The sequence below is a fragment of the Phocoena phocoena genome, chromosome 2 (genome assembly GCF_963924675.1).
Source record: "Phocoena phocoena chromosome 2, mPhoPho1.1, whole genome shotgun sequence".
Classification (NCBI taxonomy): domain Eukaryota; kingdom Metazoa; phylum Chordata; class Mammalia; order Artiodactyla; family Phocoenidae; genus Phocoena; species Phocoena phocoena.
Window position 1 is genome coordinate 171163778 of NC_089220.1, and position 27105 is coordinate 171190882.

The 27105-nt window shown below is 39.8% G+C and overlaps 1 protein-coding gene across 2 annotated transcripts in view; it reads right to left on the reverse strand.

Annotated features, from left to right (window-relative positions):
- ITGA8 (integrin subunit alpha 8) overlaps positions 1–27105 on the reverse strand; it is a 177718-nt gene that overhangs the window by 10650 nt on the left and 139963 nt on the right. For both annotated transcript variants that reach the window (XM_065871272.1, XM_065871271.1), the window contains 3 exons: positions 22156–22284; positions 13724–13837; positions 6087–6188 (listed from right to left, as the gene is read on the reverse strand). In XM_065871272.1, coding sequence (XP_065727344.1) covers positions 6087–6188; positions 13724–13837; positions 22156–22284 — 345 coding nt within the window. The remainder of the gene's footprint in view (positions 1–6086; positions 6189–13723; positions 13838–22155; positions 22285–27105) is intronic.

Here is a 27105-nt window from a genome sequence, read left to right on the forward strand (position 1 = left end):
TGCCATTTGCAGCAACATGGATGGACCTGGAGATTGTCATACTCAGTGAAATAAGTCAGACACAGAAAGAGAAATATCATATGATATCGCTTATATGTAGAACCTTAAAAACTGGTACAAATGAACTTATTTACAAAACAGAAATAGAGTCACAGATGTAAAAAAACAATCTTATGGTTACCAGGGTGGAAAGGGGGGAGGGATAAATTGGGAGATTGGGGTTGACATATGCATACTACTATATATAAAATAGATAACTAATAAGGACCTATTGTATAGCACAGGGAACTCTACTCAATGCTCTTGTAATGGCCTATATGGGAAAGAATCTAAAAAAAGAGTGGATATATGTATATGTATAACTGATTCACTTTGCTATACAGCAGAAACTAACGTTGTAAATCACCTACGCTCCAATAAAAATTAAAAGAAAAAACCAACCCCCACCCCCCACCATGGTCTACCTGTGGAAACAAGCAGGAGAGGTCACTCACAAAGATCTAATAATGATATTTGGAGGTTTTTTTGCAGAAGTGATGGAAAAGTACAAATAAAATACCCCATTAAATTGAACAGGGTATGCTTATTAGGGTGTCTAGAAGCAGAAAACAGCTTTACAAGGTATAATTACAAAATCTGCTGGCTTTCTGTTTGCATTTGCTTCCAAAGAGTCTGACAACAGTCTTAAAACAGTCTCCGAGAAGATGATCACTGATGTCCTTATCCGTTCCAAAATCTGAAATTCTCATCACCAAAACTTTTGCCAGTCTGCTCCTGGTAACATTATGTTCATTTGAAAAATACCATTTCATACCCTTTCTCTGAGCCCTTTCAATGGAAGGATTATGCATGTCATATACGTTCACCATCTGTAATTAACTAAGGGGAAAGGACATAGAGATTTAAAGGAAGGCAAACTCAGTGACTTTGCCCCCAAGCCTGCATTCTGCTGTCCTCTCCTGCTGCCTTTAGGACTTGTATGTGGCACGGAGGCTGCCCGATCTCTATCTAAACCGGGTGCAGGTGCAGCGACCTTCCGTTGCCCCTGGTGGTTCCCTAAGCTTATCCAGGTTTTTCACTGCCTAGTCGAGAAGTTGTTACACTAGAGACAGTAGAAATACAGAACAACAGTAGTGCCCCAGAGCACTTCCTCGGATTTCCAGGGCTGAGGATTTAGATGGCTGCTGCTAGAAAAGGGTGGATGAGTCAAAGGTAACATGTCATTGGGAGAGTCATCCAGGTCTTGGAAGGAGAGGTCTTTCTGAGAACACATTGATTAGGGAGTCAGGTGACATATTCAGGTCTGTAAATGGCAACGGGGCATTTCATCTGCAAGTGGAAACAGGTAAAGCCAAGCTTTCCTGAGACTCAATACTCTGTATAGACGAGAAACTTGAACTCTACAGGCAAGCTTAAGAGAAAAGACTTAATTGATCACTTTTATGGGACCAGCGTTTATTTAAATTTGTCATAGTCCTGTGGAAACCCTAGGATGGTTTGGAAGAAGCTTGGCCACGAAATAAAATGTTGAAAAATACCCAAACTTTGTTATTTCTAATATTTATATTTGGCAGCTCATTTTGACAAGCTCACAAGAAGCTTAGATTATCCATTGGATAATAAATAAGAAAAGTAGGTCTTAATTTCTAGAGTTCCTAATGACTTAACACCAATTTATAGTAAGAATTTTTCATTCATTTCGAATAAGATTTATTAAACACCCTATGTTCTCTGAAGCTCTGTTGGTATTATCAACAGCTCCAAGCTGGAACACTCTATAACTCTGGTGTAGATCAGTGCTCTCCAATAGAAATATAATGCAAGCCATGTATGGCATTTAAATTTTATAGTCATCACGTTTAAAAAGAGTAAAAAGAAACATGGGGCATTAATTTTAATAATATATTTAATTTGACCCTAAATATCAAAATTATCATGTAATTGATATAAATTATATCAACATGTAATTGATATAAAAATATTCTTTCTTTTTTTTTCTTTTTATTTTTAACTAAGTCTCCAAAACCCAGTGTGTATTTTACACTTGCAGCAAGTGACAACTGCTGGATTTTTATTGGTTAAAGTAAAATGTAGTCTTACCCCAAAAATAAAGCTGCGTTTAATGGAAAAAATATCTTATACTGCTACAGTTTTAAAGTTTACACTTAAGTGAGATAAAATGAAGTAAAACTACTAGTTCAGTTCTTCAGTCACTCCACGCACATCTGGGGTCCTCACCATCCATGGTGATGTGAGTGGCTACCATATTGAACTGCGGAGCTTGAGAACTTTGTATAATCTCACACAATGGTGTGTTGAGCCACATTACCCAAGTCCCTCTTTATTAGATTCATTTATCAAGAAGGTGGCCCCAAGGTGGACAGTGGGGTGTATTTAGGACTAAAGCTTTACTTTAAGAACATGGGTTTTTGACTACATACATCAACTGCTTTAAGAAAGAGTCACATTGAGTAACTTGAGTACTTAAAACATAGGGAGAAAAATTCAATTACATGCCAACTAATTAACAAACTGTTTTTTTTTTAATGTATCAAGAACCTATGGCTATTTAAAGAATTAGTATAAAATTTTAACAATCCACTTAATATAACTCTGCAATTTTAGGAAGGGGGATCCATGAATTGTAAGTGGTTTAGATGTTCTTAAAGTGATGCTAAGTAGGGAACATTTAATCTTACCTTTATCGTGTTGTAAATCTTGTTGTTCTTTATTATGTTGGAAAGACCATAAATAAGTCTTTAATATGCCTACATTTTATCCTTGACATTTATGATATGTTTTTATATATTTTGACAAAATACCAAGGTAGAAGGAAAAAGCTCTGTCGTATTTGCAGTGGTGATTAATGTTGATGTCTGTATTTATGTATCACAAAATCTGTGTAAACATACTTCAGTTGGGGTCACAAGAATGTTTTATATAAATGTACCAAGACAGCCTACCTAGAGTGCCATTTAGAACAAAATAATAACATGAAGTGGACCAGCTGAACATACCTTTTAACAACATTCAAATAGCTCCTGTGAGAAAAGAAGTCCTGTGATAAGTTTGAACTCCAGACAATTGTTTCATGTAAGAGATCCATTTTAAGATTCTGGAGTTTTGCTAACAACTCAAAAAGTCAAATGGACTCATAGTTTATGTGTGAGTTCTTAATTAAGGATTTTACTGAAATATTTTATAATAACTGCCTTTGGAGTTACACCAGACAATAATATCCTCCTCTAGATGTAAATTATTTGGCTTTAGTCACATGACACACAAATGCCAAAGTTTATGAATAGGCAAAAAAAGTGCTCAAATAACTGAATGATTTTTTTTTCTTCTGCGCTGTAATGATTCAGCATTTAGTCATATCCCCTTTACATCATGCAACCTTTTCCTTGCCTCTGAACACGACAAGTGTCACCTGGCACGGAGAGTTCATTTGTTACAAACACAGACACTGTGCCAGTAGCAAGTGGGGATTACTATTTTCTTCAATATGGAAAGTTTATCTAGGGTTCAAGAAATGGTTGCATTATGACCATGTTGAAAAGGAAGCACAGATAGACTCCTCATGGCACACAAGGGCCTAGTAAAACAAGCAGATATTTTTGTCTTACTACCAAAGAAGGAACCGAGATGCTTTCCCCAGTGGCCGAGTATGGACTGGAGCTCCGATGATCCTTCAGCCACCTAGTCCAACTGATTCTACCACCAGAAAGCAATTCCCTTCTGCTGGGTCCTTTTCAAGATAAGGATGACAGGATTTTTGAGAACACGCTCTAAGAAACAGCTCTAAGCACAGTCCTCTCAAATCAAGCCTGTAGGGCACAGCTAACTTCCCACTGGCAACGTCTCCTTCAGTCAGTCAGGGATTGGGAGACCTAAGAAGTTTTCCCATAACCTTTACATAAATGGTGCAGTAAATCATCTACATCAGATAACAAGACTTTTTAAAAGATGCAGGAACAAGGGTGGTAGGGACGGGGGAAGCATGTATCTGATCATTTTGTGGATCTTTTGAGATGAGTTGAGAACAGCAGGCTGGCACCTGTGGCCAGGACAGAAAGATGCAATCCTGTTGATGGAATTGACTGTCACATATGTTTCCGTTATGGAGCGTGTGCTCAGAGAAGACAAAGGACCCAGATTTATCTCCCTTAGAGTTACAAGCCTTTGAACCTCCTTGGATGAGCATTCTATATTAAAAACCCAAAGCCTCTGTTTTCTAGGTTGAACATAAATCCAAACTCCAGCAGACATCTCGTAAGAGAAACAGAGGCAAGCTAAGTGAAGAAAGATGTGGCAGTATTTGCTTTAAATGCCACCAAAGTTTACTGAAATATTTTGACTGTGTGAATCCATGGATGTTTCCAGTTGGACTTCCTGGACTTTGCTGGAGAAGGTAAGACATTTTGGAAGGGTTACTATTATTGAGACCTGAGACTTAACTCATTTTAGGTACAAAGCTAGAGCTTTTTATACATAATTTAAATAATCTTCTTAACAATACTTTCAGGTCAATGTGGTTAACAGCCTCAGCAAAGTACGTAGAGTGATTTCCAGAAGGTTTCCACTTAGAGCAGGGTGGATCCAGGTTGAAGGCCAGAAGAAGCTGTTTTGAAATCTGTGGATTTTCTTCAACGCTGCCTGCCTGTGTTAGAGGTTCCCAATCCTAGCTTCACTGCAGAATCATCACTTGTAGAGTTTTCAAAGTGCAGTGGCAGAGCTCCACCCGACTCACTCAATCCTGATGTTTCAGATGGGGTCTGAGCATGTAAAAACCTTAAAAGTCACATGGATGGTGATTCTTTGCATACTCAGGGTTGAAAATCACTCATCAAGGGATGAATTTAAATTACAAAAAGTAGATTAGGCTAGAAAGAGTAAATATTAGTTACCTTTTTAAGACCTAGGCTGAAGAGAAATTATGAGAGTATCGACTTTTACACCGTCCGAAGCAATGCTTCTCAAACATGACAGGGTACCTGCTGCCCTGATGGTTTTGATAAAAGGCAGGTTCTGACTCAGCAGGTCTGGAGTGAGGCCTGTTTCTGAATTTCTAACAGTTTCTTAGGTACTGCTGATACTGCTGGTCTGCAAAACACATTTTGAGTAACAAGGACCTGGGGACCAGAATCCAAGTCGAGCTTGCAGGTTTCTATGGCGCGACCAAGAGATGAGGTTTACATGTTAACATTGTTTCCCGGAGCCCTGACTGTGGTCACTGTCACTGTTAAAGGCAGAGTTTTGGTGACCGTGCCTGTTCATCCCCCATCATCTGTTCTCCCCTCTGCTCTGCATGGCCTTACCAGGTTGCCAGCAGTTGTGCTGTGACAGATATGTGGGTGTCAGTAATGTTTAATAGCTTCAATTGAAAACCTGTTTCATTCAAATGAAGCTCAGAGTGTACTTCTTTCTTCCCCCACATATTACTGGTCTGTGCTTAGAAAGGAAAGTTGACTGTTCCTGTAGCTGGTCTGTGGCAACTGTCCCTAAGGAGGAGAGTCTCCCTCATCCCTCACTCACCAGGCTGTCTTTTTTTTGGGGGGGGGGGGTGGTACACGGGCCTCTCACTGTTGTGGCCTCTCCCGTTGCGGAGCACAGGCTCCAGACCGCAGGCTCAGTGGCCATGGCTCACGGGCCCAGCCGCTCCGCGGCATGTGGGATCTTCCCAGACCGAGGCACGAACCCGTGTCCCCTGCATCGGCAGGTGGACTCCCAACCACTGCGCCACCAGGGAAGCCCACCAGGCTGTCTTTAAAATTACAATCGGTATGACTTCATTCTGATGATCACGACTATCTGGACTTCTTTCAAACAAAAGAGCCTAATTAAAAAAATGGTACTAGTCCTGAATTTTGTGGGAGAGGGGTAGAAGTTTACAATGAAGGTTTAAAAATTTGATCAAATAACACTAAGGAATTTCCAGACTGAAATAAGAAAATAGTGATCTGAAGCGGGAAACTTTTCTCAAGCCACTGTAATAAGCATGTAAACCTACCACAAGCAAAACAGTGATTTAAAAACTAATTTCAATAAAACGATTTGTACCTAATAATATATTTTAAGATACTCACTGCTATGCTGCCTTCAGGGAGTTTGGCTGGCTGGTCTTTATAAGGCATCTTCTTAACTTCAAAGGACACCAGGGATACAAGAGAATAGGGATCATTTTTCCTCTGAAATTAGAAACATTTAGTTAAGTATTGTCCATGTAAAGCTTTTAAAAGTTATATTGGCAGCCAACCGGTTGTTTTTCATGTTGTCCATTTCCAAAGCAAAATTTCCTGCTTCCTTCTCTCTTCCTTTTCTGTCTTTACTTTTTCCGCATCCATCTATCCATTCATGATCCATTCATCATCTCCCCGTCCACCTTCTGTCCATCATCCACCCATCCACCCACCCATCACCCATTCACTATCCATCCAACCAACCATTCATCTTCTTATTTCTAAAGGTAATTCATCTTATGAACAAAAGAGTTGGCATAATAAGGTTAAAATAAAAACAGAAAAGCAGAGTTCCTAAAAGGAGTAAGCACAAGTGCCATTAGAACATAACAGGGAGACATCGTGGGTTACAAATTCTTGTTATCTGAGAGAAGGAAATATTTTAGGAGAGAGACTGCTGCTAAGTTACAAAGAAATTAATCACATTTCATCTTATACAGAAGACCCTGAACAGACCTCTCCGTCATGGCACTATTAGGATTTGGGGTTGGTTAAGGAACTGTCCTGTGCATTGTAGGATGTTTAGCAGCATCCATGGCATCTACCCACTAGATGCCAGTAGCACCCCTCACCCAGTTGTAACAATTGAAAATGTCTCTAATTACTGCCAGTGTCCTCTGCGGAGCAAAATCCCCCTGGTTAAGAACCACTCACCTAGAACCATACAGTGTTTTTGACAGAACTTTTCAGCAAGTTCTTTTTGTTTAATCGGTTCTCATATTAACTGTTGATTAAGGTCAAGGGAAAGTATTTAAGAGTAACTCAAGGAAAACCATTCTGAGAACTTAAGCTCCTGTGGTTTTCCTCCGTTTAGCTTGAGACAGTGATGAGATCTATCCAGGGGTGGGCTGTAGCTGGCTCATAATGGCGCTGGAGAGCAGAATGTTAAAATTTCAAGAATTTTGAGTACCTGTTGTTAAATAGAGCCATTATTAAAACAAGTTATATATACATACACGTTAGTAAATTATATTTTTAAAAAGGTAATAAACACTCTAAACTCAGTACTTAGCAATAATTTTATTGCATTTTACTATTATCTATGCTCTTGATATTATTTAAGTCTATTGTATCTGTAGGGGAAATACTATATGATGGTGTGCTGGTCTGCATCTCTTCCCAACTCTGTATTCAGTGATGCCATGTTGGCAGCTTGAAACTGACCACGGCGGGAACAGTTACACCATGGGAATCAGCAAATGTTACATTTCAGAGTTTTTGTCCCTCCAGAAAGTGGTTTATTAAACATTTACTAGCACTTCACCATCTATAATCCACTGTTGGGTTTCTTGAGGCCAATCCAACAGGTTGCATTGTAATAACTTCAGTACTTTTACGAATTTATTTTTCCTGTGGTTCAATTTTTTCTCCCTTCAATAAACCCCATTTCTTCTACGTGCTGAGGACAGGCTAGAGTATGCAAAACTTTTATATATACTTAAAGTCACTACTTCTTTGGCTTTTTTGTTTTTTCTATCCTGACATTATAGGGTAAGCAACTTTGTTCATTTGGAAAAATTCTTTTTTCGTCGTTATTCTTCCTGTGTTCTCTTGTCTCCTGGCGTTTCCATTTTAACTGAAAGCTGGATTTTTGTTTGTGTGAGATGTGTTTTTTAAAATGTGGAAATCTTTGCTCATAAAATCTTGTGTGCACTTGATTTAAATCTACTTTCCTTAATACCATGGCTGATAGAAGAAACATGACAAACTCTGGTAATGAGATTCTGTGCATAAGGGTTATAATAACATATTCAGATGTGTGTCCAGGATCCCAAACCTTCAAAGAACAAGTTTTCTTTAGTCTCCAAGTTCAATAAAAAAAACACTGATAGAAAATAATTCCCTTGCTCTTGAAGTCATACCTTTGGGAAACAAATCATGAGAGAACTCTATCTCCGAATCAACTCTAGATGGAAAGTTTTTGTCCTACATGATTCTGCATTTATGAACATGGAAGTTTCTTAATGAATAACAAATGAACTTAATTACAAAGCAGAAATAGAGTCACAGATGTAGAAAACAAACTATGGTTACCAGGGAGTAAAGGAGTGGGGGAAGGATAAATTGGAGATGGGGATTGACACATACACACTACTATGTATAAAATAGATAACTAATAAGGTCCTACTGTACAGCACAGGGAACTCTACTCAATATTCTTTAATGACATATTTGGGGAAAGAATCTTAAAGAGTGAATATATGCATATGTATAACCGATTCACTTTGCTGTATACCCAAAACTAACACAACATTGTAAATCAGCTATACTCCAATAAAAATTTTAAAAAAAGAGAGAGATGGGATTTGAAGTCTCGAATGTGGAGAAACATGTTTCTCTGAGGGGATTTTCTCTCACTTTCCTTTAATCCCTCTACTCTTGGCCATTTTGAATCTTCCTCACATTTTCCATTCATCACCCATATTTACCGTCATTTTCCTTGGTTCACAAAACACTGTGCTTTGCTGAACCTCAGAAACACCTGGGATCAGGTTCACAGATTGTGATTCAGGAAGTCTGCGATGAAACTATAGTTGCCCTGTATTGTTTGGAATTTCCACATTGTTGTTTAGTTTTTTATCTTTCTTGATTATTTTCTTCCCCGACAAGATTACCCAAAACTGGAAGGCATAGAGTGTGGAATATAATAAGGCTTATACCTTCCATAGCACCTGGAACACTATGCCTGGAAGGGCTGCATCAGTCCTGCTTGAGTGACAGCATGAATGGATGGTGAATGAACACATCAGATGGCTGGGTTATCCGATGACCCTCCTATCCTGTGTCCACCTATTTGATAGCACCTTATAAAAGGTTTAATTCTGTCAATTATTGAATTGGACCTCCTCCCCCATAAATGAGATTAGGAAGTTCAGGACGTTGTAAGAGAAGGTAGTGACATACAATGAGGGCTGCCGATCATGATAAGGGGCTATGGACACACTCTCACCTCCGTTAGCTAATTCAGCGATGCAAATGGACACAGTCTGGGACCTGAACAAATCTGGTGGTAGGCAAATAGACTGTAAATAATACAACTCATAGATTGATCTGTTCTTTATTTTAAATTATTCTCCAAAAGCAAAGCTTCCACCCTTTTCAGTAGAAAAATGCATTTTTTTTCATTTTTCTAAGATGCTCTGAAGCTCCACGGAATGGGAAATATGAGCTATTAAGCTCTGATCTAGGTCAGCATCAAAGATACACGAGTCCTGTGTCTGTAAGTCAAAAACTTGGTACAGGTAAGCGTTTAATTCCTGAGCACAGGCCTTTTATTGATTCCATGTTCAAAGTTGAATGCTTTCAGCAGTGCTTTTTACATAACTATGATGTTATTCTTATGTTAAAAAATCATCTCTTCTTCTGTGTGGCAATCTACTGCTGTAATAGCCATCACTGCCATATTGTAGGCAATTTAGGATTAAAAAAGCAGCTGGAGTTAATATCCCTTGACAATATCTTGAACCCTCCACATGCCCCAGCTAGCTATTAATCCTCAGAAAATGCCCTATCCCTCTGTCATTGCCACATCATTTAAACTGCGGTTTGCAGCCCACCACCTGCCTCTATTACGTACTAGTGCACAAAGATTGGCTTACGGTCATGGTACTGATAAAAGTTACAGAGCTGGGAAAAAATGGAGTGGAGAGTGAGGCTTTTAAGTTGGTTAAGACCTAGTGAGGGTGGCTGGGACCATGAAGAGCTCCCCCGCTGCTGAATTCCTTCTCAAGAATTATTTTTAAACCACATACCCATTTTATAAAGCCTGTGTTTAAATACTCAGTATCTCCCAGAAACAAGGCGTTGTGGGACAACAAAACTTAAAACAATTACTGGTCAAACTTTAAGCTGTTAAAGAGGTTGCTCTTTCAAGCAACAGTCACAGCACAGATCATTGTGTAGAATTAAAGGCCAGTGTGCATGTTTACCCTGTGGGCAAAGCCAAACACAATGCCGCAGATCACGTCAGCCGAGAATCGTAAACTTTCTGTCCCGGATGAGGCAGGCAGAAAATGTTTGCCTCCTGCTGGGTTGTGTGACAAAACTATTAAAGACTTCCAGGATGTAGTATATTCTCTGAGCGGCAGGCCAGCGGCAGTTTGCAGTAATGCTCTCCTCTCTAGCCATCAGCTTCTGAGACTGGTATAAGCAGAAACAGTGGAAGTACAGAAGTTTGGGCTATGGCTTTGGGTAAACATGAAGTGATGTGTGCCAGTCTCTCCTGAATCTTTGGAAGCGTCACTTTGCTCTGGTAGAACCTCAGAACGTCCCTGCAGGTTGTTCTGGTCTGACTCTACTTGTGCTCAATAGTTATTGTTTAGAAAATCCTAGTGGGAAGCAGCCGCACAGCACAGGGAGATCAGCTCGGTGCTTTGTGTCCACCTAGAGGGGTGGGATAGGGAGGGTGGGAGGGAGACGCAAGAGGGAGGGGATATGGGGATATATGTATACGTATAGCTGATTCACTTTGTTATACAGCCGAAACGAACACAACATTGTAAAGCAATTAGACTCCAGTAAAGCTGTTTAAAAAAAAAAAATCCCTCAATTGCTATTGACTTCTCCCATATCCACTGGGTCTTCAACAGGTAGATGAAGATGCAATTTTCTTTTCTTTTTTTTTAAAAGATTTATTTTACTGAAGTATAGTTGATTTACAATGTTGTGTTAATTTCTGCAAATTGATTGCAGAGCAAAGTGATTCAGTTATACACACACACACATATATATATATATATATATATATACATTCTTTTTCATACTCTTTTCCATTATGGTTTATTACAGGATATTGGATATAGTTCCCTGTGCTATACAGTAGGACCTTGTTTTTATCCATTCTATATATGATAGCTTGCATCTGCTAACCCCAAGCTCCCAATCCATCCCTCCTCCACCCGCCCTCCCCCTTGACAACCACAAGTCTGTTCTCTATGTCTGTGGTTCTGTTTCTGTTTCATAGATAGGTTCATTTGTGTCATATTTTAGATTCCACATATAAATGATATCATATGGTATTTGTCTTTCTTAAAGGTGCAATTTTCGCTCCATAGGTCTTCTATTGGAACAGTACGTTATGCACAGACAGACGTATGTCATCTGAAATAGTCATTTCCCCCTTGCCATAATGATTTTAGTCCTGCTTCATTGAAAAGCTGTGCTTCCTCATTTCAGTAGGATGTGATACCCAAAGTAATAGGAGGGGTGGATGGTTATCATTTAGACTGTGTGGGCTTGGGGATTCATTAAAACTCATCTCCCCCAACTCTTAGAGAAAAAGTAACAGTCAAAAAGCAGAATGGCTGTGAGCAAATTGATGGCATGCAAGTGGTACCTGAAGCAGTGCCTGGCACATAGTTGGCAGTTGGTACTTCATAAATATTTATTGAGTGAATGAATAAATCATGGTTTAACAACAACAGCAAAAAGAAATTGTGCACTGCCCTTCTCCTTAGGTCAGTTGTTCAAAGCCAGGAATGATTTTGCCCCCAGGGGACACTGGCGATGTTTGCAGACATTTTTCGTTGTCACAGCTGAGGTGAGAGTTGTTACTGGCATCTAGTGGGCAGGGGCCAGGGATGCTGCTAAGCCCCCTGTCATGCACAGGACCACCCCACAACAAAGAATTCTCTGAACCAGAATATTAATAGGGCTGAGGTTGAAGAATCCTGCCTTAGGTTAAAAAAAAAAAAAAAAAGAATGCTTCACAAAAAACTTTTAAAAAATACTTTTAATTTTCCTCCTCTTTATTTTAGAAACAAAATTATATAAGATTTGTGAGACTACCGCAAGTATTCTGCCTCACAGAAAACGTGACAATCTAGAGCTAGAAAATTCTGTATTATTAGCTAGACTCAGGATTTTATCCTTGGATTTTCTATGGTACAATGAGTCAAATGAGTTTTCTGGTAGTTAAAATATGGGCAAGAGTGCATAGACTTGAGGAGTTTTAATTTAGCTTTTTTCCCCCAAATCCTCCCCAAACAACAAGGTCACAACACAGCAGTCTCATTTAAATAAATAGCAATTTCCACGTGGAAAAATTCATCTGCTTAGTATAAAGGAGATTTTAAACCTTTAAAATACACACAGTCAGTATAATCATCCTGAGAAGTATGGGATGCCACAGTCCAGACAGGCCAAAGCAGTGAGGAATCTACAAATCAACGTGCCTGGAACTTTACTGAGAAGCTCTTCTGGCTGAAGCCCAGGCTGTGGTATCACCAGACAAGAAGAACTTTCTAGGACACTATCTCTTCCCCTGCTAAACTATTTATATTTGAATTTTTCTGGGCATATGGCTTGAATTATGTTCTTGTACTCACCATCATTTCATTAACTACTATTTACCGAGGAACTACTAGATAGTGTTGAGTCAAACAGATTTGTTCAAATCTCAGTTACTGTCTGACGGTCTTAGGGACTGAGGATATTTAAATTGTGTTCACCTAACATATCACACACACACACACACACACAATGGAATATCATTCAGCCATAAAAAAGAAAGAAATCTTGCTTTTTTCAACACCATGGATGGACCTTGAGAGCATTATGCTAAGTGAGATAAGTCAAACAGAGAAAGAAAAATAGGGTATGAACCCACTTACGCGTGGAATCTAAAAAAAGCCAGATTCATAGAAATAGAGAACTGGTGGTTACCAGGGGTTGTGTGTAGGGGAAATGGATACATGATGTTAAAGGAACAAACTTGCAGCTAGTACATCAATAAGTCCTGGAGACCTAATGTACAACATAGTGATTATAGTCAACAATACTATAGTATAAACTTCAAAGTTGTTAAGAGCCCATATCTCTCTTTTTTTTTTTTTTTTTTTTTTAGCGGTACGCGGGTCTCTCACTGTTGTGGCCTCTCCCGTTGCGGAGCACAGGCTCCGGATGCACAGGTTCAGCAGCCATGGCTCACGGGCCCAGCCGCTCCGCGGCATGTGGGATCCTCCCGGACCGGGGCACAAACCCGCGTCCCCTGCATCGGCAGGCGGACTCTCAACCACTGCGCCACCAGGGAAGCCTAAGAGCCCATATCTTAGAAGTTCTCAACACACACACACACACACACAAAGGTAATTATGTGGGGGGATAGAGGTATTAATTAAGCCTATTGTGATAATGTCACAATATATAGTATCAAATTGTCATGTTGTACACCTTAAGTTTACATAGGTCATATGTCAATAAGATCTCAATAAACCTGGAAAAATATCAACTTCACCTGATGGGAAAGATGACCAGCTGATCTAGGCTCCATTCCTTCCAGAGAGTTCTTCAAAATTTTTTAAAAATTAAATTAAAAAATTTGAAAATTAATCTAAAAATATAAAAAATTTTAATGGAGAAAATAGAAAATCAAAACATTAAAAAAGTTAAAACATCTAAAAATCCTTTTCAAAAAAGCTTCCCTCTGAGCTTTTGAGAAGAGGTTCCCTGTGAGTGGCACGTCAGTGCTGCACTGTTTCTCTTACCTGGAGAAATGTCTTGGCCCATAACCGTGACCTGACTTTCAGGACAGCGCTTTCTCCTCCCCCTAGTTGTCCCACTGCACAGGAGATTTGTAAGCACTCGATATTGGTACAATTCTGCAAAAAACAACAGCAGTGGTGATGAACCAGTGTCTTTAAATTGTGGTAGAGAATCAACACCGAAGTCAGTTTATTTACATTTTGTTTCCTCAGAAGTTATCCCTTAATCCATAAACTTTAAATAAAGAACAAGTACACTGAAATGATCAAGAAAAAACACAGTTTGGTAGGAAAGATGCATCAACGTTAATGGTAATGTAGAGCTAAAACGGAACATAAAATACAACATAAAATTTAAGCTCTGTTCTAAGGACTTTAAAACAATCTTCCCACATCAGTGACTGAACTGCTGTTTCATATTCTCAGAACTTGGGAGGATATTTCTTATAGACAATCACAACACCTGACCCTGGACTAAGTAAATCCTGAAAAAGCTTCGGAAGAAGGTCCATGAGTCCATTATCTCAGAGACCCAATGATATTAAGCCATTGACAGGTATTTGTTCCATAACATTATTCTATCTAAGTTACTTCCTGGTTATAAGGCAGAATCTCCTGCAAGTTCCGTCCATTAAGCTGCATTTATTTACTTATTTATTTGTAATTTTTATTGCAATATAGTTGATTTACAATGTTGTGTTAGTTTCAGGTGTACAGCAAAGTGAATCAGCTATATACATACATATATCCACTCTGTTTTAGATTCTTTTCCCATATAGGTCACCACAGAGTATTGAGTAGAGTTCCCTGTGCTATACAGTAGGTTCTTATTAGTTTTCTATTTTATATATAGTAGTGTGTATATGTCAATCCCAATCTCCCAGTTTATCCCTCACCCACCTCTTTCCCCCCTAGTAACCATAAGTTTGTTTTCTACATCTGTGACTCTATTTCTCTTTTGTAAATAAGTTCATTTGTGCCATTTTTTTAGATTCCACATATATTAAGCTGTTTTTAAACTAGTCTGTAGGGTTGCCTAACTTATAATGGGTAACTTTTAATATATGAAATGCATATTCCTAGAAAGAGTTCATTATGATGACATTCTATCGAATTGTATTTTTCTGATTGGATCCCAATATGTAAATCAATGGACACCTCACAATTCATTTTCTGTGTGCCCATGGATAGGATGATACTTCTCGAATTGTACCCCCTCACTGACCTGAACTTATCTTGTGGATCATGCTTTATTCATTTTCCACCTCTCAAGCACTGATGCTCAGTAAGCATCAGTTTATTGGATATTATGTGAAGTAGTGGACTGAGGCATCTCACTTTAATGACATCCATAAACCACAGAGTAACCTGAGGAATGTACTATTGATACAATTAGAAACTGTTTTTGGACTTCCCTGGTGGTCCAGTGGTTAAGACTCTGCCCTTCCACTGCAAGGGGCACGGGTTTGATCCCTGGTCAGGGAAGTTTCCGCATGCAGTGTGGCCAAAAAATAAAACATAATTCTCAACTTAAAAAAATGGTTTAAAAAAAAATAAAAACCTTTTCTGAGAACCTCAGAATTCTCCAAAAACAAAGCAGTCAGGATTGTGTATCTGATAAAGTCCAGTAAGGCCAGATTTCTCTAAGATGTTTCCAAATACAGGTGGGCTGAGCCGTTCTGGTTCCACTAGCTGGGCGCTGAGAGGTTTGGGGCCTTGTGCATTGAGCAGGAACAGGAATCTCAAAGTTCTACAGTTCGTGCCCCTTGTGAGGACTCTCCTGTTTACCTGTGCTCCGTTACTGACGTGCTGTGTATCACCAATCCCACTCTCTGGAGGCAAAAGAGGGGAGTCAGAAGGAGGTAATTCTTGTAGACTCCCTGGGATGGTGGTCCCTGTTAGCTAGCTCTGTTGGAGGGTTTTTGGAGAAGGTGATGCTCAGGATGAATCTTGAAGGGCGAGGAAGAGTTACTTAGCAGTATGAGGTGATGAGGGCATGGTTCTCCTGTATAAGACCAGGGCACGTTCAGAAGAGAGGAGAAAAGGGTATTTGGGGGGTGGGGTGGGCAGGTGGAAATGAGATAGGAATGAGGTAAAGTCTAGGTGGTAAAGAATCTTCCTATTTGCTAAGAAGTTTCAGTTTGATTCAGAAGGTCCCAGGAAGCCCATGAAGCATTTTAAGCCAGGGATCTAATCATGTTTGTATTTTAGGGGATGGGTGGTAGGTGAGGAAGAATGAAGGGAGAAGAGTGGGAGGCAAGGAGGTTGATAAAGGCCAAGTGAGAAATGGCCAGAGTCCAAGTGAGAAATGTGGGGCCCTGAACTGACACAGTGGGACTGGAGAGAAGAAGATGAATTCTAGAGAAGTTTAGGAAGTAGAGTAGATCCTTGGTGACTAATCGAAGGTTGGGACGAAAGAGAGAGAGGGATGGGGGAGCTCTTTTGTTTGGGGGATTGAGTGAATGGGTACTGGCTTTCCTGAGATTAGGAATGCTAGAGAAGAGACACATGTCGGGCGGGGGGGGGGTCATGGAGACAGTTTTGCACATGTTGGGGCTGGGGTCGATCAGACATCCAGATGGATGTATACAGTCTAGAGTGTAGTCAGGAGGGGCTAAGATGGCAGAAGGCGCACCTAGGCCTGACTGGAGTCACACAAGGGTCACACAAGAAATTTCTCTAAAAGAGCAAAATCGATGGGAGAGAAGAGGAGGGGGCTGAGGATGGAATCCTGAGGCACAGGAGCATTTAGGGATGGGCAGAAGAGAAGTCGGTGAAAAATTCCAAGAAGGGGCAAGCCCGAAGGCAGGAAGAGAACCAGAAGAGAATGTTGTGGGGATGGCAAGAGATGAGATGGTTTCAAGAAGTGGTCAAGAGTATCATATGCTGAGGAGGGTCAGAAAGATAAGGTTTCTGTACGCTGAGTAGTGAAAGGGAGGAAAAGAAAGCTTGGAGAGGAGGAGACGGGATGAAAAGTACAAAAGCAGCGGGGACCCAAGATGAGAAAGGCAAGGATATTCTTAGGCGGAGGAGAAATTATAGTTCCATGTTAACAGATACAGATTTTTCCTATGCAAATTGGAAATTATGATCCCAACACAGGATGCTGGCATTTTGCACTTTCAAATTCCTAATCAGAAATGGGATTCAGTAAGTTGTTTTTAACTAAACAAAAACCGTAGGAGGTCTTATTTAGCTTTTGATTTTAAAATAAACTTTGCATAATCACTCTCTATCCAGAACTGTTTTGACTTGAGGACATGGGGAGGTGGATATTTGCAATTTTTGAACCAATAAGAGAGAAAGGGAATAAAACATGAGTTAGCAAAATCAGATATGGAAATAAAGGATTGCCTTGCTCTCATCTGTAAATAATACGTTTCTACGATATTCAGAGGTTAAAAATCATCTTGTATTAAAAAGCTTTAGTAAGACAGAGAAGGAGGGAAAAAATCTGACCTTACAACAGAAGTGAATAAAATATTCAAAGGAATTTTAGTTATTGAACTTCATTGCCTCAGCGTATGCATGAGAAATACACCAAAGTGGAAAATGGAAAATATATTCAAATCTTGATTTTCCAAATTGTTGGTTCCCATAGGTTTGGAGATTGGTTTGCCAGAGGGCTTTCTCATTGGCACTGAATATGAGAATTCTATAGCTGTCAGTCATTGTTTTCTTTTTTTAAAAAAAATCAAGAAAAAGAGGGAGAGGACTCAAATCAATAAAATTAGAAATGAAAAAGGAGAAGTTACAACAGACACTGCAGAAATACAAAGCATCCTAAGAGACTATTACAAGCAACTCTATGCCAATAAAATGGACAATCTGAAAGAAATGGACAAATACTTAGAAAGGTATAACCTTCCAAGACTGAACCAGGAAGAAACAGAAAATACGAACAGACCAATCACAAGTAATGAAATTGAAACTGTGATTAAAAATCTTCCAACAAACAAAACTCCAGGACCAGATGGCTTCACAGGTGAATTCTATCAAATACTTAGAGAAGAGCTAACACCCATCCTTCTCAAACTCTTCCAAAAACTTGCAGAGGAAGGAACACTCCCAAACTCATTCTATGAGGCCACCATCACCCTGATACAAAACCAGACAAAGATACTACAAAAAAAGAAAACTACAGACCAATATCACTGATGAATATAGTTACAAGGATCCTCAACAAAACACTAGCAAACAGAATCCAACCACACATTAAAGGGATCATACACCACGATCAAGTGGGATTTATCCCAGGGATGCAAGGATTCTTCAATATACACAAATCAATCAATGTGATACACCATATTAACAAATTGAAGGATAAAAACCATATGATCATCTCAATAGATACAGAAAAAGCTTTTGACAAAATTCAACACCCATTTATGATAAAAACTCTTCAGAAAGTGGGCACAGAAGGAAGCTACCTCAACATAATAAAGGTCATATTCGACAAACCCACAGCAAACGTCATTCTCAATGGTGAAGAACCGAAAGCATTTCCTCTAAGATCAGGAACAAGACAAGGATGTCCACTCTCACCACTATCATTCAACATAGTTTTGGAAGTCCTAGCCACGGCGATCAGAGAAGAAAAAGAAATACAAATTGGAAAAGAAAAAGTAAAACTGTCACTGTTTGCAGATGACATGATACTATACATAGAGAATCCTAAAGATGCCACCAGAAAACTACTAGAGCTAATCAATGAATTTGGTAAAGTTGCAGGATACAAAATTAACACACAGAAATCTCTTGCATTCCTATACACTAATGATGAAAAATCTGAAAGAGAAATTAAGGAAACACTCCCATTTACCAATGCAACAAAAAGAATAAAATACCTAGGAATAAACCTACCTAGGGAGACAAAAGACCTGTATGCAGAAAACTATAAGACACTGATGAAAGAAATTAAAGATGATACAAACAAATGGAGAGATATACCATGTTCTTGGATTGGAAGAATCAACATTGTGAAAATGACTATACTACCCAAAGCAATCTACAGATTCAGTGCAATCCCTATCAAACTACCAATGGCATTTTTTTACAGAACTAGAAAAAAAATCTTAAAATTTGTATGGAGACAAAAAAGACCCTGAATAGTCAAAGCATTCTTGAGGGAACAACATGGAGCTGGAGAAATCAGGCTCCCTGACTTCAGACTATATTACAAAGCTACAGTAATCAAGACAATATGGTATTGACAGAAAAACAGAAATATAGATCAATGGAACAGGCTAGAAAGCCCAGAGATAAACCCACGCACCTATGGTCAACTAATCTATGACAAAAGAGGCAAGGATATACAATGGAGAAAAGACAGTCTCTTCAATAAGTGGTGCTGGGAAAACTGGACAGCTACATGTAAAAGAATGAAATCAGACCACTCCCTAACACCATACACAAAAATAAACTCAAAATGGATTAGAGGGCTTCCCTGGTGGCGCGGTGGTTGAGAGTCCGCCTGCCGATGCAGGGGACGCGGGTTCGTGCCCCGGTCCGGGAGGATCCCGCGTGCTGCGGAGCGGCTGGGCCCGTGGGCCATGACCGCTGAGCCTGCGCGTCCAGAGGCTGTGCTCCGCAGCGGGAGGGGCCACGACAGTGGGAGGCCCATGTACCGCAAAAAAAAAAAAAAAAAAAAAAAAAAATGGATTAGAGACCTAAATGTAAGACTGGACACTATAAAACTCTTAGAGGAAAACATAGGAGGAACACTCTTTGACATAAATCACAGCAAGATCTTTTCTGATCCACCTCCTACAGTAATGGAAATAAAAACAGAAATAAACAAATGGGACCTGATGAAACTTAAAAGCTTTTGCAAAGCAGAGGAAACTACAAACAAGACAAAAAGACAACCCTCAGAATGGGTGAAAATATTTGCAAATGAATCAATGGACAAAGGCTTAATCTCCAAAATATATAAACAGCTCATGCAGCTCAATATTAAAAGAACAAACAACCCAATCCAAAAATGGGCAGAAGACCTAAATAGACATTTCTCCAAAGAAGACATACAGATGGCCAAGAAGCACATGAAAAGCTGCTCAACATCACTAAATATTAGAGAAATGCAAATCAAAACTATAATGAGGTATCCCCTCACACCAGTTAGAATGGGCATCATCAGAAAATCTACAAACAACAAATGCTGGAGAGGGTGTGGAGAAAAGGGAACCCTCTTGCACTGTTGGTAGGAATGTAAATTGATACAGCCACTATGGAGAACAGTATGGAGTTTCCTTAAAAAAGTAAAGATAGAATTACCACCTGACCCAGCAATCTCACTACTGGGCATATACCCATAGAAAACCATAATTCAAAAAGATACATGCACCCCAATGTTCATTGCAGCACTCTTCACAATAGCCAGGTCATGGAAGCAACCTAAATGCCCATCAAAAGACAAATGGATAAAGAAGATGTATATATATACAATGGAATATTACTCAACCATAAAAAGGAACGAAACTGGGTCATTTGTAGAGACATGGATGAATCTAGAGACTGTCATAGAGAGTGAGGTAAATCAGAAAGAGAAAAACAGATATTGTATATTAATGCATACATGTGGAACCTAGAAAAATGGTACCGATAACCAGTTTGCAGGGTAGAAATTGAGACACAGATGTAGAGAACAAACGTATGGACACCAAGGGGGGAAGGCGGTGGTGGTGGTGGTGGTGGTGGTGGTGTGAAGAATTGGGCGATTGGGATTGACACTTATACACTAATATGTTTAAAATAGATAATTAATGAGAACCTGCTGTATAAAAAAAATAAAATTCAAAAAAAAAGAATTGAGGTATAATTGACATAGAACACGATTAGTTTCAGGTATACAATGAAATGATTCAATATTTGTACATATTGTGAAATGAGCACCACAATAAGTCTACCTAACACCCCTCACCACGCATAGTTACATAATTTTTTTTTCTTGTGATGAGCACTTTTAAGCTCTACTCTCTCAGCAACTTTCAAATATGCAGTATGGTATTATTAATTGTAGTCACCATGCTGTACCTTACAACCTCATAACTTAAATCATTGTTTTCTGTTCTATCATTCTTCCTGGAAACTTTACAAAAATAATAACATTAGTTTTATTAATTTATCCTAAACTGCATAGCATATAGATTCCCTACTCTTATGTTCTGAAAAATAATACAGTGCCATAAAAATTTACAGGAACTTGAGTCATATCTGCCAACTGCCATAGCTTTTTTCCATGTAATTGCAGGTACTTCTATCAATATTATAATAAATGTTCCTCTCTTGATTTAAGTTTAACTGATTATGTTAGACTTGCTCCTTGCACTTTGTGGCCATTTCCGTGTTTGAAACTGTTTGTATGGTCAAGATGAAATAAATACATGTCAGAGCATGTTCAAGACATACATTTTCACTAATTAAATTTTTATTGTCTTTTCAGTAGGATCTGGGGAAGAAAACTAGGCAAATACATGTGTTCAGTCTGTCATCCTGACTTGAAAAATTCTGTTTTATACTGCTGTTTTTCTATATATTTGGTTACGTTTTGCCCTATCCATCCCTATGTGTCTCTACTTGTGAAGCGCTGGGAGATTATGTTGGTTTTATTATCGTTTGTTACAGTGATCAAAGATCCTTGAGACAGTACACTCATAATATGTCAGGTCTGGCATAAATTTTTTAAAAAGACATACATTGAAAAACACCACAACATTTTAACCTTTTTTACACATAAAACCAATGGCATGAACATTCACATTGGAATGAGTGGGAAAACTGAATCTAAAATGCTGAGTTATGGGACTTCCCTCTCCGTCCCCTGGTTAAGACTCCGTACTTCCACTGCAGGGGGCAGGGGGTTGATCCTTGGTCCAGGAACTAAGATAAAATAGTGCATGACACGCAGCGTGGCCAGAAAAAAAAGCTGAGTCATGAATGCCGTCCACAGTTTCACGAAGGGCTGACTAAGCTCAGGCTAGATCCACCACAGACCCCACTGCTTTGGGCCCAGGAAATCTGCAAATACCATCCTCGATTCTTCCACTGGAGCAGAGAATTGTGAGAGTCAGGAATGGACACCCCAAGGACCCACTGCATGGGCAGTGTTCCAGGCTCACTTCAAACTCTCACCAGTTCAGTGTCTGGGGACCGGCTGACGACTGAATCTTTGTCTTCTTGAAATGCATGAAAGGTCACCTTTTATGTTTTCATTGTTATTTCTCTCCTGTGGCCCCCAGGGCAGGTTCAGAAGAGTGAAAACGTTATATTACAAACAAAAAAAAAAGTAGTTGCTTTCACACCTACAATACGTACTGCCAAAAATTTGGGCGTATCTGAGCCTGGGAGGGGACTGAAAAGCAGTACTTGAAGTTAAAACCACGTGCATTTGGGAATTCTGTCCAATCCAAAATCTGCGCACTGAGACAACTCACCAGGATCTTGGCGGGGCTCTGTCTGTGAGGTTCCAGCGCAGACACGTCTCTCTTCCTGACCAGATGAGGGATGGTGGAGTTTCGCAAAAAGGCGCTCAGCTCGGGGGTGTCTTCGGCGGGGGCAGCGGGCTGCAAAGAGCGAGCCAGAAACAGCACATCAGGTACATGAGCGCTCGGTACCTTTTCATTTGCCTTGAGTGCTAGGCAGTTTTTTTTTTCTTGACTGTGATTCACCTGAGAATTCAGACCCGTTCTCATTGACCAGCAGCACACGCATCAGCAGGATGAACCACACTGGCGGCAAACAAGCCTTTCCATTCTCCACTTATAGGAATTCCTGAAGCCCGGGGAATGCACTCCTGGCAAGTTTGTCTTTATAAGCATAAGATTTTAAGCAGAAGTGATTTCCCCGTAAGGGCAGAGAGGGTGGAAGGGACTGTCTAAGCGTGAGCTGTCATTTTCCCATTACTTTGCTCTCATTGTCGATCAGGGAACCGAGGAACATTCTGTGTGGTGAGATGCATCCTGAGGTGGCAGAAAAGGGAGGTGCTGATGGTGGGGAAACAGCCAGATGTGGGCAAGGACTCAGGCGTGTCTGGTCCCCAAACCCTGTAGCTGTTAAGTAGTGCTCCCTCAGGAGAGAACTGTGTTGCAATGAAAATGACTCTTCCCTAGCACACCACGTGAGCAGTGTGCCATGGTGGAGCTTGTTTTCAGCCCTGAGTTTGTTTTGCAAGTGTTCCAGAACTTACGATGTTATCTCAGGCTCCGTGCTGGCCCTATCTGATCACCGAATAAATATTTTGAGAATTCCAGTAAATCACACATAGTATCCCATTAAAATTCTTTATTTTAGACCGACTGAATATAAAACCTAATTGTTTGCTCCCCGCTACCTGTCCCTGACAGCACATCTTTTACCCAGTCTTTTTTTTTGTAGTCACAGGAAGAATCCTAGTATGCTCATCTCCGTGGAATGAAAAGAGATATGCCTACACTGCAGCTGAAATGATAGGGCTCATCCTGTCCTAAGAACCTAGAAAAATCTACTGGATAAACAGAAAGATAGAGTCCAGGCTTCTTGGTATGACACAGCCCCCTATATGCTGACCTCCGTCTGCTCCGCCAGCCTCCCCCTTCATCAAGAGGCCCGGGCATCCTGCTTCCCAGCAAGCAGAACCACGCTCCGCTCCTGCCCTGCTCCAGGCTGACTCCCTGAGGCCTGTCTGATGTTCCAGATGATGGCTGTGCTCTCCATCAGCACCTGTCAAGCTGTACAGTCACTGTCTGCCAACTGGTCTGAGTTGCCCCATGAGAAAATGTCAGATGAGAAGCATAGAGTCATATATAACATCCAACAAATATCAGAAAACAAAAAAAAAAAAAAAGAGGAAGGAGACCCAGCTGGGAAAAGTCACAGGGGGAAATCAGATGTAGGAGACAACCCAGGAAAGTGTGATTCTACAGCAGCCTCAGGAAAAGAAAGTTGCAAAAATAGTGACTAATGGGCTAGATTCTTTGCTATTCCTCCCATGGACAGGTTAGGGTCTAATCCCCCCCTTAAGCCTGGGCTGGCTTCAGGGACTTGCTTGACCAAAAGAATGTAGCAGAAAAGAAAAATAAAGGAAAAATAAGTGACTAAGAATGTTAAATCCTGCCGAGGAATAAAGAAAGGTTAGAACTAAAAGGATTCACTGAATTTGTCACTTAAGAAATTATGGACATACGATCCAGCAACTCCACTTCTGGATAGTTACCCGAAGAAAACAAAAACACTAACTGGGAAAGCTGTCTGCACTCATGTTCAGTGCAACACTGTTTCCAATAGCCAAACCTGGAAGCAACCTAAGTGTCCACCAGCAGATGAATGGACAAAGAAATTGTGCTAAACATATACAATGATATACAGTGCAGAATTATTCAGCCATAAAAAAGAAGGAAGTCCTGCCATTTGTGACAACACGGATGGACCTTGAGGGCAATATGTTCAGTGAAATAAGACACAGAAAGACCTTATGATCTTACTTACAAGTGAAATCTAAAAAAACAAAAACAAAAAAATCACGAAACAAACTTATCAGAGAATAGATCGGTGGCTGTGAGAGGTGAGGGTCAGTGGTGGGTGAAATGGGTGAAGGGGATCAAAAAGTACAAATCTCAGTTATAAAGTAAATAAGTCCTGGGGATGTAATGTATAGCATGGTGGCTATAAGTAACAATAGTGCAGTGTATATCTGAAAACTGCTAAGAGAGTACATCTTAAAAGTTCTCATCCCAAGGGAAAAAAAATTGTAAATATATAAAGTGATGGATGTTAACCAGACATCATGATCATTTTGCAATAGATACAAATATCGAATCATTATGTTGTACATCTGAATACAATAAAATGTTATATGTCAATTATATCTCAATTAAAAAAAAAACAAAAAAAGAAATTATGGATGCCCTTTCCTGAGCAGGGGATTGGTCTAGGTGGAAACTGAACCACAGAAGCTAAAGAATGAATGGGTTTAGAGAAATGGATAATTATTTGAAGAAGTATGAAATTAAATCTCAATCTTATTCTCATATTAACTAATTCCTAACGGCTAAGAGATGAGGTGCAGCTTCATCCTCCAAATAAGAAAGCACTAAAACAAAGCAAAATAAAACATGAATATTCTTAGCAGCTATTTATAAGGGAGACAAAAGATAGTAACATAAAGCTTTAAGGGCATAAAGAGGATGCTGGTTTAAAAGTTACGACATTTATACAAAAGACTACTGGACAGTTTTTTAAAAATGATGTAGAGCTATGTAGTAATTTAGAAAGATATAAGATCTTAGTAAGAGGAAAAGGCAGGTTACAAAATTGCACACATAATATGATTTTTTTAATGGCTTTTTATTTACATTGTGTGTCAGAAATAGGACTATTCAGAATAGCCATCTAATTGTTAGGCAGTGGTGGAGTTTTAATGATATTAAGGAAGTTTTGCTAATTACTTTTTAGGTATGATAATGGAATTATGGGTTTCTAAAGAGTGTCCTTAATTATTGGCAATATACAATGAAATGTTTATGGGTGAAGTGAAAAATTAATGCATAAATAAATGGAAAATATAACAGTGAGTGGGTGGTGACATTACTAGAAATTAAATATTTTCTTCTTTATCTTTTTACATCTTGCCTGATATATTCCTATGATGGACGTTTAGTATCTCTTAAGATGAAAACCAAAAAAACTATAATAAGAGTAAAAGAAAAATAAGGAAGTAGGGGTAGCAAGCTTGGCTAACAATGGAAGGGAAAAGAAATCTGTTCTTGTAAGAGGATACAGAGGCAAGTTATTTGCTTATTGTTTGTTTTGAAGATGGAGGAAATAAGTAACTTTATAGGCTCCAAGGAAGGAGCTAGTAGAGAGGAGGTTGCAGATACAGAAAACGGGGAATAGTCGATGCAGCAAAGTTAAATTTGGAAATGGGAGAACTTTCCTCTGAAAGTGCTGGAGAGGAGCTAAGGATGAGGGAGAGATGATTGGAAGGTGTATGTGTGGGTGGGAGGCGGGCGGTGAGGAGGGATTTGGGATGGGAAATGGGTCATTTGAAGACTGTCTCGCTTTAAGGTCACCTGCCAATAGTAGTGATGTTCAAGAGACTGATGGATGGACCATGGAGGTACGGGGAGAGGAGTGAAGGTCTGGAGAAGCCGGTTGAGGTGAGCCGGAGGGAGAGACCATCAGATGGCAGAGGGGAGTCTGCAGATACTGCGGCCCAGTGAGCACGATTCGCCCTCGGTCTGCAGCAAGCCCGCAGGCTAAGTGGTAGAGAAGCCAAAATCTGGGAGGGCGCAGGGACTCGGAAAGGATAGAGGACAAGGGAGGCGAAGTAAGGGAGCTTGTACAAGAATGTTTTAACCAGCTCATCGTGGATTCCAGGCTTGGCAGGAAAGAAAGCATGGCCAAAGGCAGCCTTGGGAGTCGGGTGGGTGAACTGACTCAGAGAAAGTTTTCATATCAAGGAAGAAAAGGGCTAGTGGAGAAAGGAAGTGAGGAAAAATAGAAAAGCAGGAGATTGATTTAGAGTCTTGGATGCTGAACTGAATATTTCAGAGGTCAGGTAGCTAGAGGTGATGTTCAGAGCACTGGGGTGATGAGGTGCCTGGGAGCGGGGTGAGGGTCAGCCCCATGGCCTTTGCAGTATTCCAGGACAATGGCAGGTGAGCCATGAGTTAGCTCAGGGATACTCAGTGGTGGAGAATCTGATAGAGAAACCTTTACAGCGTAAGATTAAAACTTGAGCTTAGACAGAAAATTCAGAATTGTGGAAATCTTTAAGATTCCCTTATATGTTTCCCATCATACACTCGTGTGTGTGTATGTGTGTGTGTGTGTGTGTGTGTGTGTGTGTAATTTTTGCTTTGAGATTTGTTATGTCCAATTTCTTCTTTTTTTAATAGGTCACTGGGAGACATGTTAACTTTGTAAGTAACCGAACTATAGAGCAGAGATGCTGGAAAGAGCTAGGGCATATTCTTTATTCCCAAGGTGTAGCCTAGTAGTAGTGGCAGCAGCAGCAGCGGTAGTAGTAGTAGCTGTAGTAAAATAATAACCCAAAGAGAAGAAAACTCTTCAACTTCCTGTGTGTTCATATCAGATGCAGCTTGTGCACAGATAAAGTTATGACACAACCTATTGTGGTGGTCCCTGGTGTACCGTTTCTCACAAATATTTCTAAGTGGTCTCTCGGTAAAACAAAGGACTTTCTCTGAGCTAGAGAATGAACGTATGACACAGCAGGGGTTGGTTGATAAAATGTGTTTCTTTCTTTTAGTGACATTGTTTTACAAACAGAGGAATGCCACGCTTAAACACCATCATCAGAAAGTCTTCCAATGGCTGGCAACATAGATTTCTCAAATGGCATTCCAGAAATTATTTCCAAGGACAAAACAAAATACAACCCAAAA